We start from the raw sequence: 17,616 nt of genomic DNA on the forward strand, positions 1-17,616 counted from the left end.
GTTATCCCCAGTGTCGATCTCTTGAGGACTGCGCAGAAACTTAAGTGTTTTAACAAATTCAATTGAACAAAAACTCCTTGGTTTGTTTCAATGTTGTTTGCAAAATTATAAAATATGAATTAAATATAACAACTAGATAAACTTGTATTAGACAAATAGTAAAGTAATGCTAGGGAATTGTGTATGAAATTCCTTATAACAACAATGTGCTTAAAATAAATCAGATCAAAACTAATTCATATCATCACCAAATTTTTGAGTGAGATTTTCCAAAATTCCTTTAAAGAAAATCATTTAATATTTCTTTTATACCCAAATTCCTTTGTTGTATAATGAGAATACTAATCTCTTTGTTTCAGTAGAAAACTTACGGTTACAAATCTATATCTCAATCCCTTGATTATACAGATTTATATTTTTATACAAAAGCATTAACCTTGGTTTTCCAACCTAACGTTAACCATAAATCAAAATCTTATTTTCCAATAATGGTTTGCATTAAGAACACTATATAAAAAGATGATAATGAAAAAGTTATGAAATTACTAATAAAATAAGCAAATTGTCATTACAATAGGAAATCAGGGACACCCCCCTAGCATTGGGGGGTTTAGCCTCTCATGTTCATGAAATTAAAAACAAACATAGTGAAAGAGAAATTCATTACAATAGAATTAGGATGACTTTGATCTTCAATAGCTTCCGCGGTTGAGAGATTTCCGTTTTCCCAACAATTGCATGTCTCTGCTCTTCTCCCAAATCGTACGTTAAAAATAAAATTTCAATTCTCCCAGATCCTTCTTTTCTTGAAAAATAGGTTTAAGTAGTGATATTGTGTTTTCCTCTAGTGCAGAATGACAAAATTGCCCTTAATGAGTCCAAGTTGAGCAAACAACAAAAATTCAGCATTTCTACACATTCACGCTGACACGGCCGTGTCAAATGACACGGGCTGCCCATGTCAGCTTCTGCCCACACCCTTCTCTTGCTGTTTACATGACACGCCCGCGTCAAACGAAACTGGAAGCCCGCGTCAAACTGGCAGCCCGCGTCAAACTGGCACTGGCAGCCCACGTCAAACTGGCAGCCCACGTTTTCTTCTGCTCTTGTTCTAATTCTTTTAGAAACTTTCTTTTTTTCCTGAAATCAATAAACACTACCAAAACAACGTCTCAAAAGCATCTTATATAGAAAAAATTAAAACAAGAACTAATTTGCAAAATGTTAGAAAATTAAATAAAACGATAGAAAACTAAACCATGGTATTACCGGAATGAGCGATTTCTTACCAAATAATCGATGGAAAGTATGTAAAATTGGTGACCGATCAATTATCCAAGCCATGGTGAACAAAATGGTCTTAAAATGTGGAGAACATCGCTCTTGAGTCCATGGAGAATGCCATGCACCAGAAACTTGGTTTTTGCTGCATTTTTCTTCCTTTTTTGTTCCTTTTCCGGTTTCATTGCATAGTTGCTCCATAATTGATTTATACCTGAAATGCAAACAGAATAAGATGTAAAGCGATAGAACATAACAAAAGGACATCAAATAACATGAGAAATGGGTTAAAAACATGATATATTTTCACGCTATCGCTTGGATCTCTGTTAAACCTTGGGTTCATGATTATGCAGCCCAAAAAGACAAATTTTTCAAGGTGCCAATCTGAGTCTAGGAGTGGGGAAAGCCACAGAAGGTTCGTACTAAATATGAGAGAAGATTGGAAATGAGATTGGTCATGTGATAAAATCTAATGTGTATATGTTTCCTAACAAACGCTACCATAGTGAAGGTCAAAGTGAGTTTCGATACTACCAAACCTCTCAAGTCGGGCTAATACATTGGCAGCAAAAAACAAGGTGCGAATTGGATTGAGTTTTGATATGAAAATTCACAATATTTTGCTTCACATGTGGTATTGTGGGGCATACTAAGGAATTATGCCCATTTGAAAATCACAAAGAGTATGTCCATAACAGAACAAACCCCTACGGTACATGGATTAGAGCCACAAAATTTGGAAAAAAGATTAAGGATACAACCGAGAAAAATGATAGAAACAATCATATGTCTTCTCCCAATGCTGGAATTCCCAACCCAATTCTTGAAGATATGATGAAATTTTGTTTCCCAAGGGACATATGCTCGACCAGATGTTTGGGACAACTTGTCCAACTTGTTAAACCATGTTTTACATAATATGAAAATAACACAGAAATAAGGTGAAAGCAATAAATAACAAAAGCAATTGTTAACCTAGTACTATGAAACCACACCAACATTTGGGAGGGGGAACTCTACCGAAGAAAAGAAAACCATTCTTTTATAGAATTAGTACAAATTGTCTTAGATGAAAAAGCGCGTTGTTCATTATCACTTTTCTTAATTCTACCTTGGCGTCTTTCTATTTAGGTCTCCCCCTAAATATGATAAGCCCCTTCTCACTTTATCTCAATCACTAATCTCAAGTGATCAACATTAATAAACCCGATGATGAATATTGAATTGCAACTCAACTAAACAAACCAACCACTATGCCTTATTAATGAAGCAATAGTATGATGTACAAGAAACACAAACAAATACTCGACTTAAAACTCAAATAGACAAATGTTGGACCAGATGTCTGGGACAACTTGTCCAACTTGTTAAAGCAGGTTTTACACAATATGACAACAACACATAAATAAGGTGAAAGAATTAAAGAACTCAAGCAATTGATAACCCAATTCACTAAAACTAACCTACGTATGAGGGGCGCTCTACCTAAGAAATGAAATCCACTATTTTATAAAATTAGTATAAAGTGTCTTCGATAAACAAGCCCTTTGTTTAATGCTCCTCTTCTTAATTCTACCCTAGTGTCTTTCTATTTAGGTCTCCCCCTAAATATGATAACCCCCTTCTCACTTTCTCTCAATCACTAATCACAAGTGATCAATATCAATAAACATAATGATGAATGTTGAATTACAACTCAACTAAACAAACCAACTACTATGCCTTATGAATGAAGCAATAGTGTGGTGTACAAGAAACACAAACAAAGACTCAGCTAAAACTCAAATAAACATTAAATCATGTAGTCTTGAAGGCATGTAAATAGTCTCTCTATATAGCAACTCATAGTTTGGTTTTTCTCCTTGGAATTTGGTAGTAATCTCGTCCAGATATTGTGAAGATTCGATTATGATTTGTTTCTCCAAAACAGATCCACTAAAATATTTGATCTTATTTGAATTCAAATTTAAATCCACATTATTTAAACTTAACCTAATTAAATAATCAATCAAATCAGATTGCTAAAAGATAGCAACAATATTTGTTGCACAAGTAATAGAACAATGCCCTTCAAGTAACTAAAAAATGCGCGCGCACATTAGCAGCCTTATCCTGCAGTCAGGGGAGCTGATAAAAAATGTCCTTCAAGTAATAGAAAAGCTCTTCCGATGTGTAGTGAGTTGATCAAAAAAGGGTGAACTACCCCATTTTCTACCCTGTGTGTCTCAAGCATGAGGAGACGATAGACCATATTTATGAGTTTTCATTGGACAAAAAAGGTTTGATTTGGATCATCGCTCAATATAAATTTTGAGAACTACCAACCAAAAGCATTAGGATATGGGATAATATTAAACAACGGGATAAGGAAACTATAAAGAGGGTTATGGTTACATTATAGTGCATATGATGGACTAGGAACAAAACCATATCTGAAGAGGATGCTCCATGTAGTAAATATGTTCTAACTATGCAGACTACTAAATCAAACAAAATCAGGAAATGCATCTCCAAATAAACTCGTGAGTTGCAGAAATGGCAGAAACGCCTTTGATGTCCTAAATTCCAACCAAATGGAAATGCATGTGTATACCGGCTACCTATTTCGAATGTAACTAATACCTAATGCATTTTAAACAACTTATTTTAGCTAATGCATTCATCATATGTCAAAAAAGAAATGAATTGAGAAACTCACCGAATGAGAGTTGTGGATGAAAAGCTTGAATGGAGTGAATGCAATGACCTAGGAATGAATGTAGTGAAGTAAAACTAGTGTTGAACCCTAAAAAATGAACTCGAAGAAACTTTCTCATGAGCCCAAATGTGGTTTTAGTGAGTTTGCTGCAAATGAATAATGAAGATGGAAGAATCTAGTGTAGGTTTATGAATTAAACGCGATCGAAGATAAATCTCAGTAAAACTTAATGAATTTTGAAATAAGAATTGTTACGGAGATGCATCTCAGACTCATCATAATATTGATACGGAGATGCATCTCAAACTCACCATAATATTGATACGGAGATGCATCTCCTGACTAAATTTTAATAAGATAAGAGTAGCTCAACAATTTGCGGTAAAAAGTGTATAAAAAATATCCTTCCAAAGATGTATCTCCGAATTTTATAGACAATTATGACTTTTTAGCATAGTGGTGAAGATGCAATGGAGTCCAAAGATTACTTCTCAACATTTTTCTAGTTGGTCAGATTATATATTCATTAGAAATGATGTAATTTTGCAGGACCCCTTATCAGTAGGTTATGAAACTCAAGATAAATTTCATTAAAAAACTTCTGAGATAATCTTATCTCAAAAGTGATTAAGAGTCTTAATCACTTCAAAAATATCGTGAAAAATTGTCTAAATCTAGTTGTAACATTTGTTCAATTTCATAACATACGTTTTCAGTAAACAAAACAAAAAAAGAATACACGCGTCCTCATTTACTTGTCAAAAATGCAGCCGACACACATACAACAACGCTCTCTCAAGTCTTTCTTAACCTTAGTGCGTGTCATGATTATCACCATATCAATCATCCCATCCACCACGATTGAATTAATTATTAAGGACCAACGTGAGAAACGCTATTAACAAATCAAATATATTCTCACAGGATGCATGTTGCATGTCCCGAGGCCAATAATGCAGTAAAGCAAATCTGCTAATAGTTGATGCCACCAAAACTATTTATTGGAACGAATGAGTAAGGAGGAGTCGGTGTAAAGTTGTACAGGACTTTTGGTACATCTTATTCCAGTTCTTTAAATTTGTCTAATTATCAAATTTGATCTGGCCTTTGTAAGGAAAAATAAACTCCAAAGATAAGACTTTTTTTATAAACTCCAAAAATCTATGCATTAGTAATTGTTGGATCACGGTTCTAAAAAGTTTGCCACCAAAGAAATTACCGGGTCGAGTCGCGGATCGGTACGCTTTCTTTAAGACGTTTCGCGGTACTGCCCAAATTATGCAAAGCAGCTCTTAATAACCACGACGCCTCCAGGATAAAACAGCCCAGTTCTATACTATACGATTACTACTTGCACGGTAGATAATCGGTCTAGAAATACACCCTCAGATGGTACTAAGACCATTCAAATATGGTATACATACTATCTTAGTATCTGGTGTATCTGGTATAACAACCAGTCGTAGTAATTTCTCAAACCAAGAGAAATTTCAATAATTCTCTAAAGAGAATTCAAGAAAAATTATACTTGATAATTTCTCAACTCAAATGAGGAGAAATTAACATTATTCTCTAAGGAGAATTCAAGAAAGTACTCGGAAAATTCAACGAGTAGAAAGAAAGGGGGAGAAGTTGGTGCTTCGACAATTCGAAAGACGCAGAGTTATGAGAATGAGGAAGGAAAAACTCAAAATAAGTTTTTGGTGTGTTTTGGAATGAAACAAGTGACTTCCTTATATAATGAAGTAAATTAGCCAAGATTTCTAATCTAAGCAATGTGGGACTAAGGAGTTTTTTCAACTAATATACAATGTGGGACTTGACTTAATGAACTTTTTAAATTCATCTCTCTATATTGGAATATATGCATAATGTTCCAACAATCCCCCACTTGAATTTAAAACAGTGTTTCAGAAATAACGTCAGACGTTTCTAAGATTGTGCATAAGCAGAGGTGTCTACGACTTGAACCTTTGCGTAGCAAGTAGGATTCTGATTCAACAAGAATGACACTATTGTCTTGAACTCTATTTCAGACATCAGACCCGCACACAACCTTTTCTTAAGGTGTATTCTTAATAGCCCGTGCTTTTAATGGCCCTGCACGTGTATCCCGGTTTAGTGAAGGCTCTAGGACTTCTGCCTCGAAATTCCATAGGAACCGGCCTCAGTTCCACAATCACATAGGTGAGTCTATCAAGAGTACTCCTGTAGCCTAGGTACTCCCTCATACAGAGTATAGATCTCATTAAGAGTTTCTATTATCTCATCCTCTTATTACTTCAGGATTCATACTTCTTTTATTTACTTTAGCATGATCGCCTCATATTACTCACAACTTGTTATTACCCATTGAACCTATTTCTTGGGATCTCCAGTCATTTAGGTCGGGTTACCATCATGAGCAACTCATTTATGTATAGGCATTAGTCCCATCTTTTTGGATGTATTATGGACTTTCTCTCTAGCTAATCCTTTCGTCAAAGGATCTGCTAAGTTTCCATCAGTGCGTACATGATCCACTCTTACAGCTCCTTTAGAGATACAATCTATAAAGGCGTTGTGCTTTCTTCTTATTTGACGTCTTTTACCATTATAATAACGGTTCTCAATTTTTGCAATAGCCGCGGTACTATCGCAGTGGATCAATACAACTGACATAGGTTTTTCCCATAAGGGAATCTCAGCTAGCAAGCATCTTAACCAACTTGCTTCTTCACTAGCATTTGCTAATGCGATCATTTCAGACTCCATCGTGGACTGAGCCAGGATAGTCTGCTTCTTTGATTTCCAAGATACAGTTCCTCCAACTATGTTGAATACATAGCCACTAGTAGCTTTGGAATCACCTGACAAGGTATTCCAATATGCATCATTGTATCCTTCAAGTACAGCAGGAAATCTCTGATAAAGTAAGTTGATATTTATGGTCCTTTTAAGGTACCTCATGACTCGCTCAATAGCTTGACATTGCTCGTTACTCGGTCTACTCGTAAATCTGCATATCAATTCTACGACATATGCAATGTCGGGTCTAGTACAATCAGTGGCATACTTAAGACTGCCAATGATGCTCGTATACTTTGTTTGTCTGACACTTTCACAAGTGTTCTTAAAAAATTTCACACTTGGATCATATGGTGTGCATACAGGTTTACAATCAAAGTATTTATATTTCTTTAAGATCTTTTCCAGGTAATGTGATTGATCCAAAGAAATTCCTCGTTCGGATTTTGTGATCTTGATGCCAAGAATCACACTCGCTTCTCCGAGGTCTTTCATATCAAAGTTGTTGCACAACAATGATTTCATAGCCCTAACAGCGTGAATGTTTGATCCAAATATGAGTAGATCGTCTACGTATAGACATATGATAGTGCAAATGCGATTCTCAGATTTGTAATAAACGCATTTTTCACTTTCATTCACTTTGTACCCATTTGATATCATTAAGTTATCAAACTTTTCATGCCATTGCTTAGGAGCTTGTTTTAATCCATACAAGGACTTATCTAACTTACATACCTTGTTTTCTTGTCCATGGATCACAAAACCTTCCGGCTGTTCCATATAGATTTCTTCTTCTAAGTCACCGTTTAAAAAAGTTGTTTTTACATCCATTTGGTGTACTATAAAATTATAAATAGCAGCAATTGAGATAAGTACCCTAATGGATGTAATTCTAGTGGTGACTGGAGAGTAGGTGTCGAAGAAATCTACATTTTCTCTTTGTCTAAAATCCTTGGCTACAACAAGCCTTGTATTTATCAATAGTTCCATCAGGTTTTAGTTTCTTTTTCAAAACTCATTTACAACCGATTGGTTTGCAACCAGGAACCAAGTCTACTAAGTGCCAGGTCTTGTTAGATTCTAGAGAATCTATCTCATCATTAATAGCTTCTTGCCATAAGTCTGCATCCAGAGATGACAAAGCTTCTTGAAGATTTATTGGATCTTCTTCTACATAATAGGCCGCATAGTCAGGCCCATAATCTTTAGAGACTCTTACTCTTTTACTTCGTCGAAGTTCTATTTCTACATTTTTGTTGCTTTCTGTGCTTCTTATCACAAGAATGTGACTCGATTGAGTGCCCCCACTATTTCTCAATTTGAAGGGAAATTCATATTCATAGAAATCAACATCATTTGACTCTATGATCGCTTATGCATTTAGGTCATAAAACTTATATGCCTTACTGTTTGCTGCATATCTAATGAGTACATATTCATATGCTCTACTAGCGAGTTTAACTCGTTTCGAATCCGGATTTCTGACATAAGTCAGACATCCCCAAGTTCTCAAATAAGACAAGATTGGTTGTCTTTTCTTTAATATATCATAAGGAGATATATTACTCTTTGACTTGGGAACTCTATTCAGGACATAACAAACAGTCAATTAAATTTCCCCCCACTAGTGAGGTGCAGCACCAGAATTCATCATAATTGCAACAAAAAATTCAGTAAGAGTTCTATTCTTTGTTTCTGCTTTACCATTTATTTCAGGAGAATATGGAGCAGTCGTTTCATGTACAATTCAATGTTATTTATAAAAATCATTAAATAAACTAGAATCATACATATTACCTATCACTACAAATTCTTACTAAATCATTTTCAAATTCTTTACAAAGTTTTTAAACTTATCAATTTCATTCACAAAAATATCATTCTTTATGATAATGGCGTACAAATCTACCCCAATAAATTGACTAAATATTTCCTTATTTATAAGAAGAAGAAAAAACATAAACATGATTCTTTATAATATCAGAAGTATACATGACATTCTTCAAGATTAAAGTCTTTTCATAGGTGGACCATGATTCTTATCTTTAGTATTCGTGTATGTTTTAAACATAACACGATCATAACAAACACGACGAGAGACGCTTGTGTTTATCCACCAACCATCAAATCTATCAACCATGTTGATTTCAATGATCATATGAATAAATTTTCCATTAGCCAGGTTAACTCGTGCATTACGGGCTACACCAAGTTCAAGCATTACAAGATACATTTCTTAGCCATGACTTAGTTTTCCACAGTTGAAACAAAAGGAAAACAACGTCATTTCTTTGAGGTGGTGGTTGTTATCTAGTTGGAGCAACTAGGGCCATAGAAGGGTTCCCATTCTTAATTCGGTTTACAATATTGCGGTTCTAATTCTTTAATGATTTGGCATATGACTTCAGAACCACACCGAATTTCTTTTTGTTGTTTAAAACAACCAAGACTTTTCTATTTAATCATGTCTATGATATTCTTCTTTAATGAGAATAATCAGTCTCTAAAAAAATAATTTTATTTTGTAACAAAACATAATTCTTAAAAACTTTCAAACTAAGGGCAGTTTGTCAATAATAAAAGAAATTATAATTGCTTATAAATACATACCTTATGAGCAATCTTTTGAAGTTCGTGACTGAGTTTCTATGGACCTTTCAACTACCATCTGATACTTCACGTAGTTGCTAAAACCATTCTTCTGTTCTCCAGCTTCTTCACTGTCATACTTGTTTTTCAGAGCCTCTTAAACATATTTTGAAGCATCACAGTTACTGTAATAGTCATACAGATCATTTGTGATTCCATTCAGAATGTTATAATCATTCTTTCTATAAGGTGATTTCTTTCCTAAGCTGTAAATTGTTCGCTTTAACATGTGGAACAAACTCAACTTCAACACTATTACGTGTTCCTTTTGAATGCTCGGATTCTTACAGTTAGTTCGTTCGATTGATCCAGAAGGAGCAACAGAATGTCCTCGGTCAGAATGTTAGCTATATTTTTCAACATTAAGAAGAAAATCATCATTTGTTTTGCTAACATTTGAAGTGACATTTCTCAAACATCAATAGTTTTTCAAAGAAAGTATCCGCAGAAGTACCAATAATTTCTTCAGTAGCCATGGCAATTCGAAACGTCTTAAAATTGTTGGATCACGGTTCTAAAAAGTTTGCCACCAAAGAAATTACCGGGTCGAGTCGCGGATCGGTACGCTTTCTTTAAGACGTTTCGCGGTACTGCCCAAATTATGCAAAGTAGCTCTTAATAACCACGACGCCTCCAGGATAAAACAGTCCAGTTCTATACTATACGATTACTACTTGCACGGTAGATAATCGGTCTAAAAATACACCCTCAGATGGTACTAAGACCATTCAAATATGGTATACATACCATCTTAGTATCTGGTGTATCTAGTATAACAACCAGTCGTAGTAATTTCTCAAACCAAGAGAAATTTCAATAATTCTCTAAAGAGAATTCAAGAAAAATTATACTTGATAATTTCTCAACTCAAATGAGGAGAAATTAACATTATTCTCTAAGGAGAATTCAAGAAAGTACTCGGAAAATTCAATAAGTAGAAAGAAAGGGGGAGAAGTTGGCGCTTCGACAATTCGAAAGACGCAGAGTTATGAGAATGAGGAAGGAAAAACTCAAAATAAGTTTTTGGTGTGTTTTGGAATGAAACAAGTGACTTCCTTATATAATGAAGTAAATTAGCCAAGATTTCTAATCTAAGCAATGTGGGACTAAGGAGTTTTTTCAACTAATATACAATGTGGGACTTGACTTAATGAACTTTTTTAATTCATCTCTCTATATTGGAATATATGCATAATGTTCCAACAGTAATATTATTATTAACACAGTGCCAACTTCTCTTTCGGGCTCTCCCTGTTTTTTATATTTAAATTTATTGAATTATTATCCGTTGTTTCTCTTTAATTGTACAATTTGATTTTTTCCAAAGCTGTTGAAGACAATATTAAGCAGGGGAGGTCAATTTGAAGTTTGAAACTGATTCAGGAATAGATAAATACATTAATATAAGATAATCCAAGATTACAATTAGAAATATGACTTTGATTTTGATTCAAAGGCGTTTTTAGAAATCAGGTATCTGGATTTTATTATCATCGTCAACAACACATGGTTACTCACTCTACATTATGAAAGGAAGATACAAAAAGTTGAGCTTTTCCCCATCATTTTTAAATAGTGAAATGAAATGGTGATAGTACAGACAAAACAGAGAAAAATGATTCAGGACCAAATATCCAAAGAATCTTACGGCCAAGCATCTGGAGAGACTTTTTCACTGATTGTAGAACCAAATTGCGGTCCTCCTTTCCTATATTGAATAAGATACTCAATGGGGTATCCCCTCAGCTTATGAGGAACAACTCCAAGATCATTGAATGTCAAAGCTGCAAATTTCATCAAATAGAAAATGTTTGGACACGAGACAATGAAAAAGAATTTTATAATGATGTCTTGGAACAGAGAATCAAAGACCTTGTGATAAAGTAATTAACTCACCATTTTCTGAAACAACATTATCTGTAGCAAAAGCATGGATCTGATCCAGATTGAACGTCTCAGGCTTGGGTAGTGGAAAGGGGACCTTGTTTAATAATAACTCCCTTGGTGTTGCCAATGCCTGAAACCATTCATGCCCAACGCAATGTTAGCATAAGATGATATTGGACTCTCAGAGTGGCATAATTTACTCTTAAATAATAGGAAGCCGAGTATTCCCCTCCCATGAGCAGTTAATAAGACCCAGCTAAAAGAAAACAACAGAGGACCTTGTACCAAAATATAAAATAAAAGTATAAAACAATGAAGGACCAACTAACAGATGTCTTTCAAATCACACATGAGATTTTGAGCTACTAACTCAGATATTCCCAATTAGCGTATAAAGCAAATTAACACAAATCCATACAAGAGTACACGACTAATCTTAGTTCAACTGGGAAGATAGATTCGTCATAAATGATATTTCCAACCCAATTACATATGTAATATGGAATTACTGGATAATTAAGAAAATGAACTAAGCTTCATGAAACTATAAATGTGAGACTTCTAAAATTGCATTGTATATAAATATTGAAAGCATTATAATACTCGCACTAGGCCAAAAATATGTCCCACAGTGGCATTTCATTAGTAACTAGAAAAGTAATCAACTAAAGAGTATGTGATGAAATACCTTAGCAATGGGAAGAGGCACGTTTACATATCGAGGCCATTCTCGAATCACATCATACATAATCTCTGCCTGCATTTTTAACATAAAAAGATTTTACATTGTTAGGGAAGCACTACTAGCTACACTATTAGCTATTGGAATTGCCAAGATGTTCGTGAAGCTTGTTCTAGAAGCTTATGTCTTCTAGTTAAACAGTTAGTGCTCTAACTAAGTAAGTCAATTAGATAGCCTTCTCAATAAATACTCTAATCAATCACTGAAGGTTCTGTAAATTTTGTAATTTCAGAAACAAAAGGATGACACATACAGAAGACTTTCTCAGTTTTCTTCACATTCGGTCACTTATCATTTCACTGATATCTTTGAAATTTTTCCCTAAAAGCAATAATTCTTGTTTTGATAAGATATGCACAAATACAGGGATAAAGTCGGATCTTACCAATTCGTGAATGGTAAATATCTCAGGACCACCCAACTCATAAGTCTTTCCCATGCTAGTTCCATCATCCTTCAAGGCTGTAGTAAGTGCAGAGGCGACATCTACAACATATACAGGTTGGATTCTGCAATAATTGTATGAAGAAAAATAAATAAGAAACATGAATCTTAATGCCAAGAGGAAGAATCACTAACAATACAATTCACTTTGGTAAAAATCATTGAAGCTTAGAGTAGTTGCTTGATAGGTTTACACATACTTTGTGTTCCCATTCCCCATCAATGGAAGAAAGCCATATTTCTTTGCAAATTGAGCCCATCGGTTTAAAATCCGGTCCTCTGTACCAATCAGAGCAGCAGGTTTGAAGATCGTGGCCTGTTAAGGGTGATATTAGGAATTCTCAAATTAATGCTCTTGCAAGATAGCAAAACATGATGATGAAACTATTTCAACGGTATGAGTGCAAATTATTTTCATTTCACCATTCACAGGAAAAAAAAAAAGAAAAGGTATGTCTATTTTGTTATCAGATATATACAGTGCATTGGTGCTTAAACAGGGCAAAACATACTTCGTGGAGACATTATGAAAAAGAAGCAAGAATGCTCCATCAAACTGGCTTTTTGCTCAATATTAAAGAGATGGCTAGATAAACCCCATAAACTTACAAGTAATGAATAAAAAATTTATAATTTACCACTTGTTTATAGAAAAGTAAAAGCCAAGACTAAGACAATGAAGAGCCAATACTGTGGTGGTAAAAAAGTATTGGTAATTGGTCTATGACATTTATCTCTCTCATTCAGGATTATATTTTTCAAATGCCAGAATCATTTCCATTTCCACCCAAAAAGCTTATAAAATCCGGAGACAAAAAAATAAAGTCGTTCTTTATTAAGCTTCAAATGTAAATGTTATGAGAATAGTTGCCCTTTTACATTTGAAACTGAATTAGAAATAAATTACAGACTTAGAGAGTGAGAAACTAAATGTACCTCAGGTAATTCTCTTAAAACCGCTTCTTCGGCAGCTGCTTTACATCTAAGCATCCTGGAAGAAGATGAAGGAGATGCACCTAAACAAGAAACTTGAATGAATCTCATGATACCACCATGCTCTTTGGAAATCTGCAATGAGTCAGATTATTTACTAAAAGAAATATTGAATATCAGATCAAATTAGGAAACTACAGATATTAGAATAATAAAAAATATTCAAACTAAGCCAAACCAAGCTTTGCAAAGCATCATATTAGCTCATTTTTCATGCACTAAGCCTCACATTATTGTATGACTCAACCAATACTCAAATCCATTGGAAATCAGTGTTATTGGGGCGGACAATGTCGGAAAGCCAAGAATCCAATCTATGGCGCCATGGTGACGCCATCCTTCACAAATTTGGCCATGGAAGATAGCCAAAAACCGCCGCCGATATCCGCCGATATTTGTAACACTGTAGAGATATCAACTAAAGTTTGCAAGAGGCTTCGGAGCCCATTGAAACTGCTTTGAGTCTCTAAACTGAACATTTGTCCCAGATAAGCTTGTAACTTAGCATAGTGAATCCTACAATTTTTATTTGATTATTTAATACTCATTTTGGCCGACTTTCAATATGCAGTTTGAGAGTCATACACTGAACAGTTTGGACGTGTTACATATTTGATGGTTTGTATCATTTTTAGTTGACCAGATCCAATAATACAAAAAGATTCTGAAGAAAACATTTCTGTAACCATGTCAAGTTGACTTTCTTTTGCCTCTTTCTCCCACAACTACAGGAAAATCCTAAATTTCACAGTTCACAACGCATCAATTGACATTGGAGGATACATTTAAATCCATTCTCTTTTAAGATTTAGATTCTGTTATTATTTAAAATAAACGTCAATGTACAAAAAAAATCTTATAGAGAGAGTATTCAGTGATTCATAAATTACGACATTAACATGATGATATAGAATGAGAACAAAATTAACAAACGTAAAAGAACATGCCTTTGCAAGTTTCTCGGCCATGTGATAGTGCACTTCCTCATAGCTGAAGTTTCTTGTCTCGTAATCCCTTCCTGCCAACAAACAAATAAGCCAAAATGAGTATGTGATTATAAGGCAAAAAATTACATACTGACATTCAGAAACTTGAATGTTTCTGGGATTGAGATGTATACCAATAAGATTGATGACCACATTGGCCCTAGCCATTACAGCCTTAACCGAACTTTCGTCTCTTGGATTGAATTTCATGGGTACAATCTGGGCAGATTAATCACTGGAATATTAGCACAAATAGTGAATGGAAATAGCCCATGAACATAGCACTACTTACTTTCCATTCAGATCAAGAAGAAAGAAAAGGCAAAAGTAGACTCTTCACGAGTATTAAAACATTATCAAATGATACCTGTCCTAAATCTCCCATCAGTTTGAGATGACGAGGACAATCTTCAGAGCCTCGGAAAGGAACTAAGACTTGAGATCCCATTTTAGCTGGAAGAAGGGAATAGTATCCCCAAAAATAAGCAATGCAATATTTAAGCTTTGTGAAGTGTGAACAATATTTCAGGGGGGAAATCTTTGAAACAATTATATAACCCACAAACTTACCAAGTTGTTGGACAACATAGCGACCAAGGAATCCAGTTGCCCCAAATACTGTCGCAACAATACCACTGCACAAAGAATTGCTTTCAAGCATTACTTTAACTATCTACCAGCCAATCAAAAGAACATTTAAGTTTAACACAGACCAAAAACTTCTAAATCCTATAATTACTCAAAAAAGCAATGGAAAAATAAGAATTTTAGAGGCAAGTAAGAAAAGTAAAAAGGTCAAAAGAAGATTTTGATCCCCAGCATGATCCTATTTTTTAGGTTAATGAGGTGAATAAACTATAATTCATACTACAAGAAGAATTTTCAAATAACCCTTTCTATTCAATCAAAATGCAAAAGAACAAAATTGAACACTCCCGGTGAAAAACCAACCCTAGCCTTAAAACTGCAGACTTATATGAAATAGCCATGATATAATTTCAAGACAATAAATTAAACATCGTGTATCATGCTAAATAATGAACTAGTGATGATACAGAAAATTATTAACAGTGCCTAGTCCTTCCTAAACATGCAAAATCAACCTACAGTTGATTTGATTCCAACAAATTTTACAATATTATCACAACTTATGTACTGATGAACATCAGTTTGTACTAAACAATGCAAACTCATTTCTCGAAAACTACATCCAACTACTAAACCTTAGCCGTTTTTCTATGGATATGTTAAGAAATAAAAGTATCAGCTATATAATATGTGTCTTCTAGACCACACAAATATAGAGCCTAAGGTTAACAGTTAATGGTGATACCATTAGAAGTTGGTTTCACTTCCTAGTAAGGGAGCACAAACTATGGACACCACTAATGTCCTAAGTAGACGCCACAAAAATGTAGGACCTAAACTAGCAAAAATGAATATTTTTATTGCCAATCTTATTATAAAAATTCAAATTTGAAATAAAAAAAACTAGGTAAGAGCTATGAATGAATGAAAATTGAACGAGATAAAAAGGGAAAATGAGATTAACCTAACAGATGAGCGTCCACCAGTACCCTTGCGGACGAGGTGGCCAACGCCCTTGGTAGCTATGGTGGATACGCCACGTTCGTGATCCGCACCATAATCTGCAATTGCAGTGATAAAAATAACAATTAGTTGAATAAAAAGGGAAGTGAGGGATAAGGATGCATTGAATTCGAAAATGGAGGATGAATTCGTTACACACAGTGATGGGAAATTGGGTAGATTGATTTGAGCGAAGTTGAGGATTGGGAGCCTAAGCGTCTTGTAATGGCTTGCATCTTAGCGTTCCCAGAAAACGCAGAAGAATCGAAGCAGTATGAGAGAGAGAGAGAGAGAGAGAGAGAGAGAGAGAGAGAGGCTATTACGCTATGAAGGCTCTGAGGGTGCACGACAGCGTTTCCAACTCTTGATATATTGGGCTCGATGTTTGCATCTGGGCCAGATCTATTAACACTTCCTTTATTATAAAGTATACTCCCTTTTTCTTTGAACTATTTCTTTTCCTACCCTTATATTGCTCTCAGAAACCTTTTCAAATCTCAAAAGGAGAGCTGTCAAAATGGGCCGAAGCCCATAGGCCGGCCTATTAGGTTCGAAAATAGTTAGTGTTTGGGCCTTATTTTTCGAGCCCATTTACATCCGGGTCTTTTTAAGCCTGACCCTAAAAAGCTCTAAAAATATGGGTTGGACTGTATGGACCATGGGTAGCCCGCCAGCCCGAAAAAATTTAAAATTTTTAATATAATTAGAAATTATCCTTTCCTAATTCATAAAGGTATGCTATAAACAATTTGCGTATTATGTATTTTAATTTTTTTTTTTGGTATTATAAAAGTATAAATATCAAACAAAAGCTGATGATTTGACTTAATTTCAAACTAAAAGGTTTCATCCTAATATAATTATGTAGATAGTATAGAAAAGACACCATGATGTATTCTAATTAAAAATAAGGTTGAAATGAGATTTAAAAACTTCTGATGTAATTTTTATGGTAGGATAGAGTTAGTACAAATTAGGGGTGTTCATGGTTCATGAATTGCACTGAACTGAACCAAATTAATGGTTCATTTCAGTTTTTAAAAACCATTTTAATAAAAATCAAGTTAACTGATAAAACAGTTTCAATTCAGTTTTAAACTAGTTCAGAACCAGTTTGTATTTATAAATTGGTTTATAATCAGTTTTTAGTTATAAACTAGTTTAAAACCAATTTATAGTTAAAAACTAAATTTATTTTATAAATTGTTTATTTTATATATATATATATATATATATATATATATATATATATATATATATATATATATATATATATATATATATATATATATATATATATATAAACCTAATATTTTATTAAATTGGTGACACCAAACTATATGCCTTGTAAATCGATCCGACCTATTATCTCTATTAATGACAATCATAATAAGTTTAAAATTTAAAACTTACAGAAATGCTTATAGATTATTTTAAAAAAAATTCTCACATCGAAAATAATTAAATTTGAATCATAAGATGAAAACTTCTTTAACGTATTTGGATAGTATATGAACAAATCATAGATGTATCTTCGCTACCTATGTTTGGCA

At 34.1% G+C, this 17,616-nt stretch overlaps 1 protein-coding gene across 1 annotated transcript; it reads right to left on the reverse strand.

Annotated features, from left to right (window-relative positions):
- Positions 1–10,840: 10,840 nt before the first annotated feature.
- On the reverse strand, positions 10,841–16,402 carry LOC131644499 (NADH dehydrogenase [ubiquinone] 1 alpha subcomplex subunit 9, mitochondrial). Its single transcript, XM_058915016.1, has 12 exons — positions 16,224–16,402; positions 16,026–16,122; positions 15,044–15,108; positions 14,841–14,926; positions 14,608–14,692; positions 14,435–14,505; positions 13,431–13,562; positions 12,695–12,810; positions 12,436–12,559; positions 11,997–12,065; positions 11,318–11,438; positions 10,841–11,205 (listed from the first exon to the last, which is right to left on the reverse strand). The coding sequence occupies exons 1-12, from the start codon at positions 16,297–16,299 to the stop codon at positions 11,066–11,068; spliced, it is 1,182 nt and encodes a 393-aa protein (XP_058770999.1). The 5' UTR covers positions 16,300–16,402; the 3' UTR covers positions 10,841–11,065.
- Between the last annotated feature and the right edge of the window lie 1,214 nt (positions 16,403–17,616).

The sequence above is a fragment of the Vicia villosa genome, linkage group LG1 (assembly GCF_029867415.1).
Source record: "Vicia villosa cultivar HV-30 ecotype Madison, WI linkage group LG1, Vvil1.0, whole genome shotgun sequence".
Taxonomy (NCBI): domain Eukaryota; kingdom Viridiplantae; phylum Streptophyta; class Magnoliopsida; order Fabales; family Fabaceae; genus Vicia; species Vicia villosa.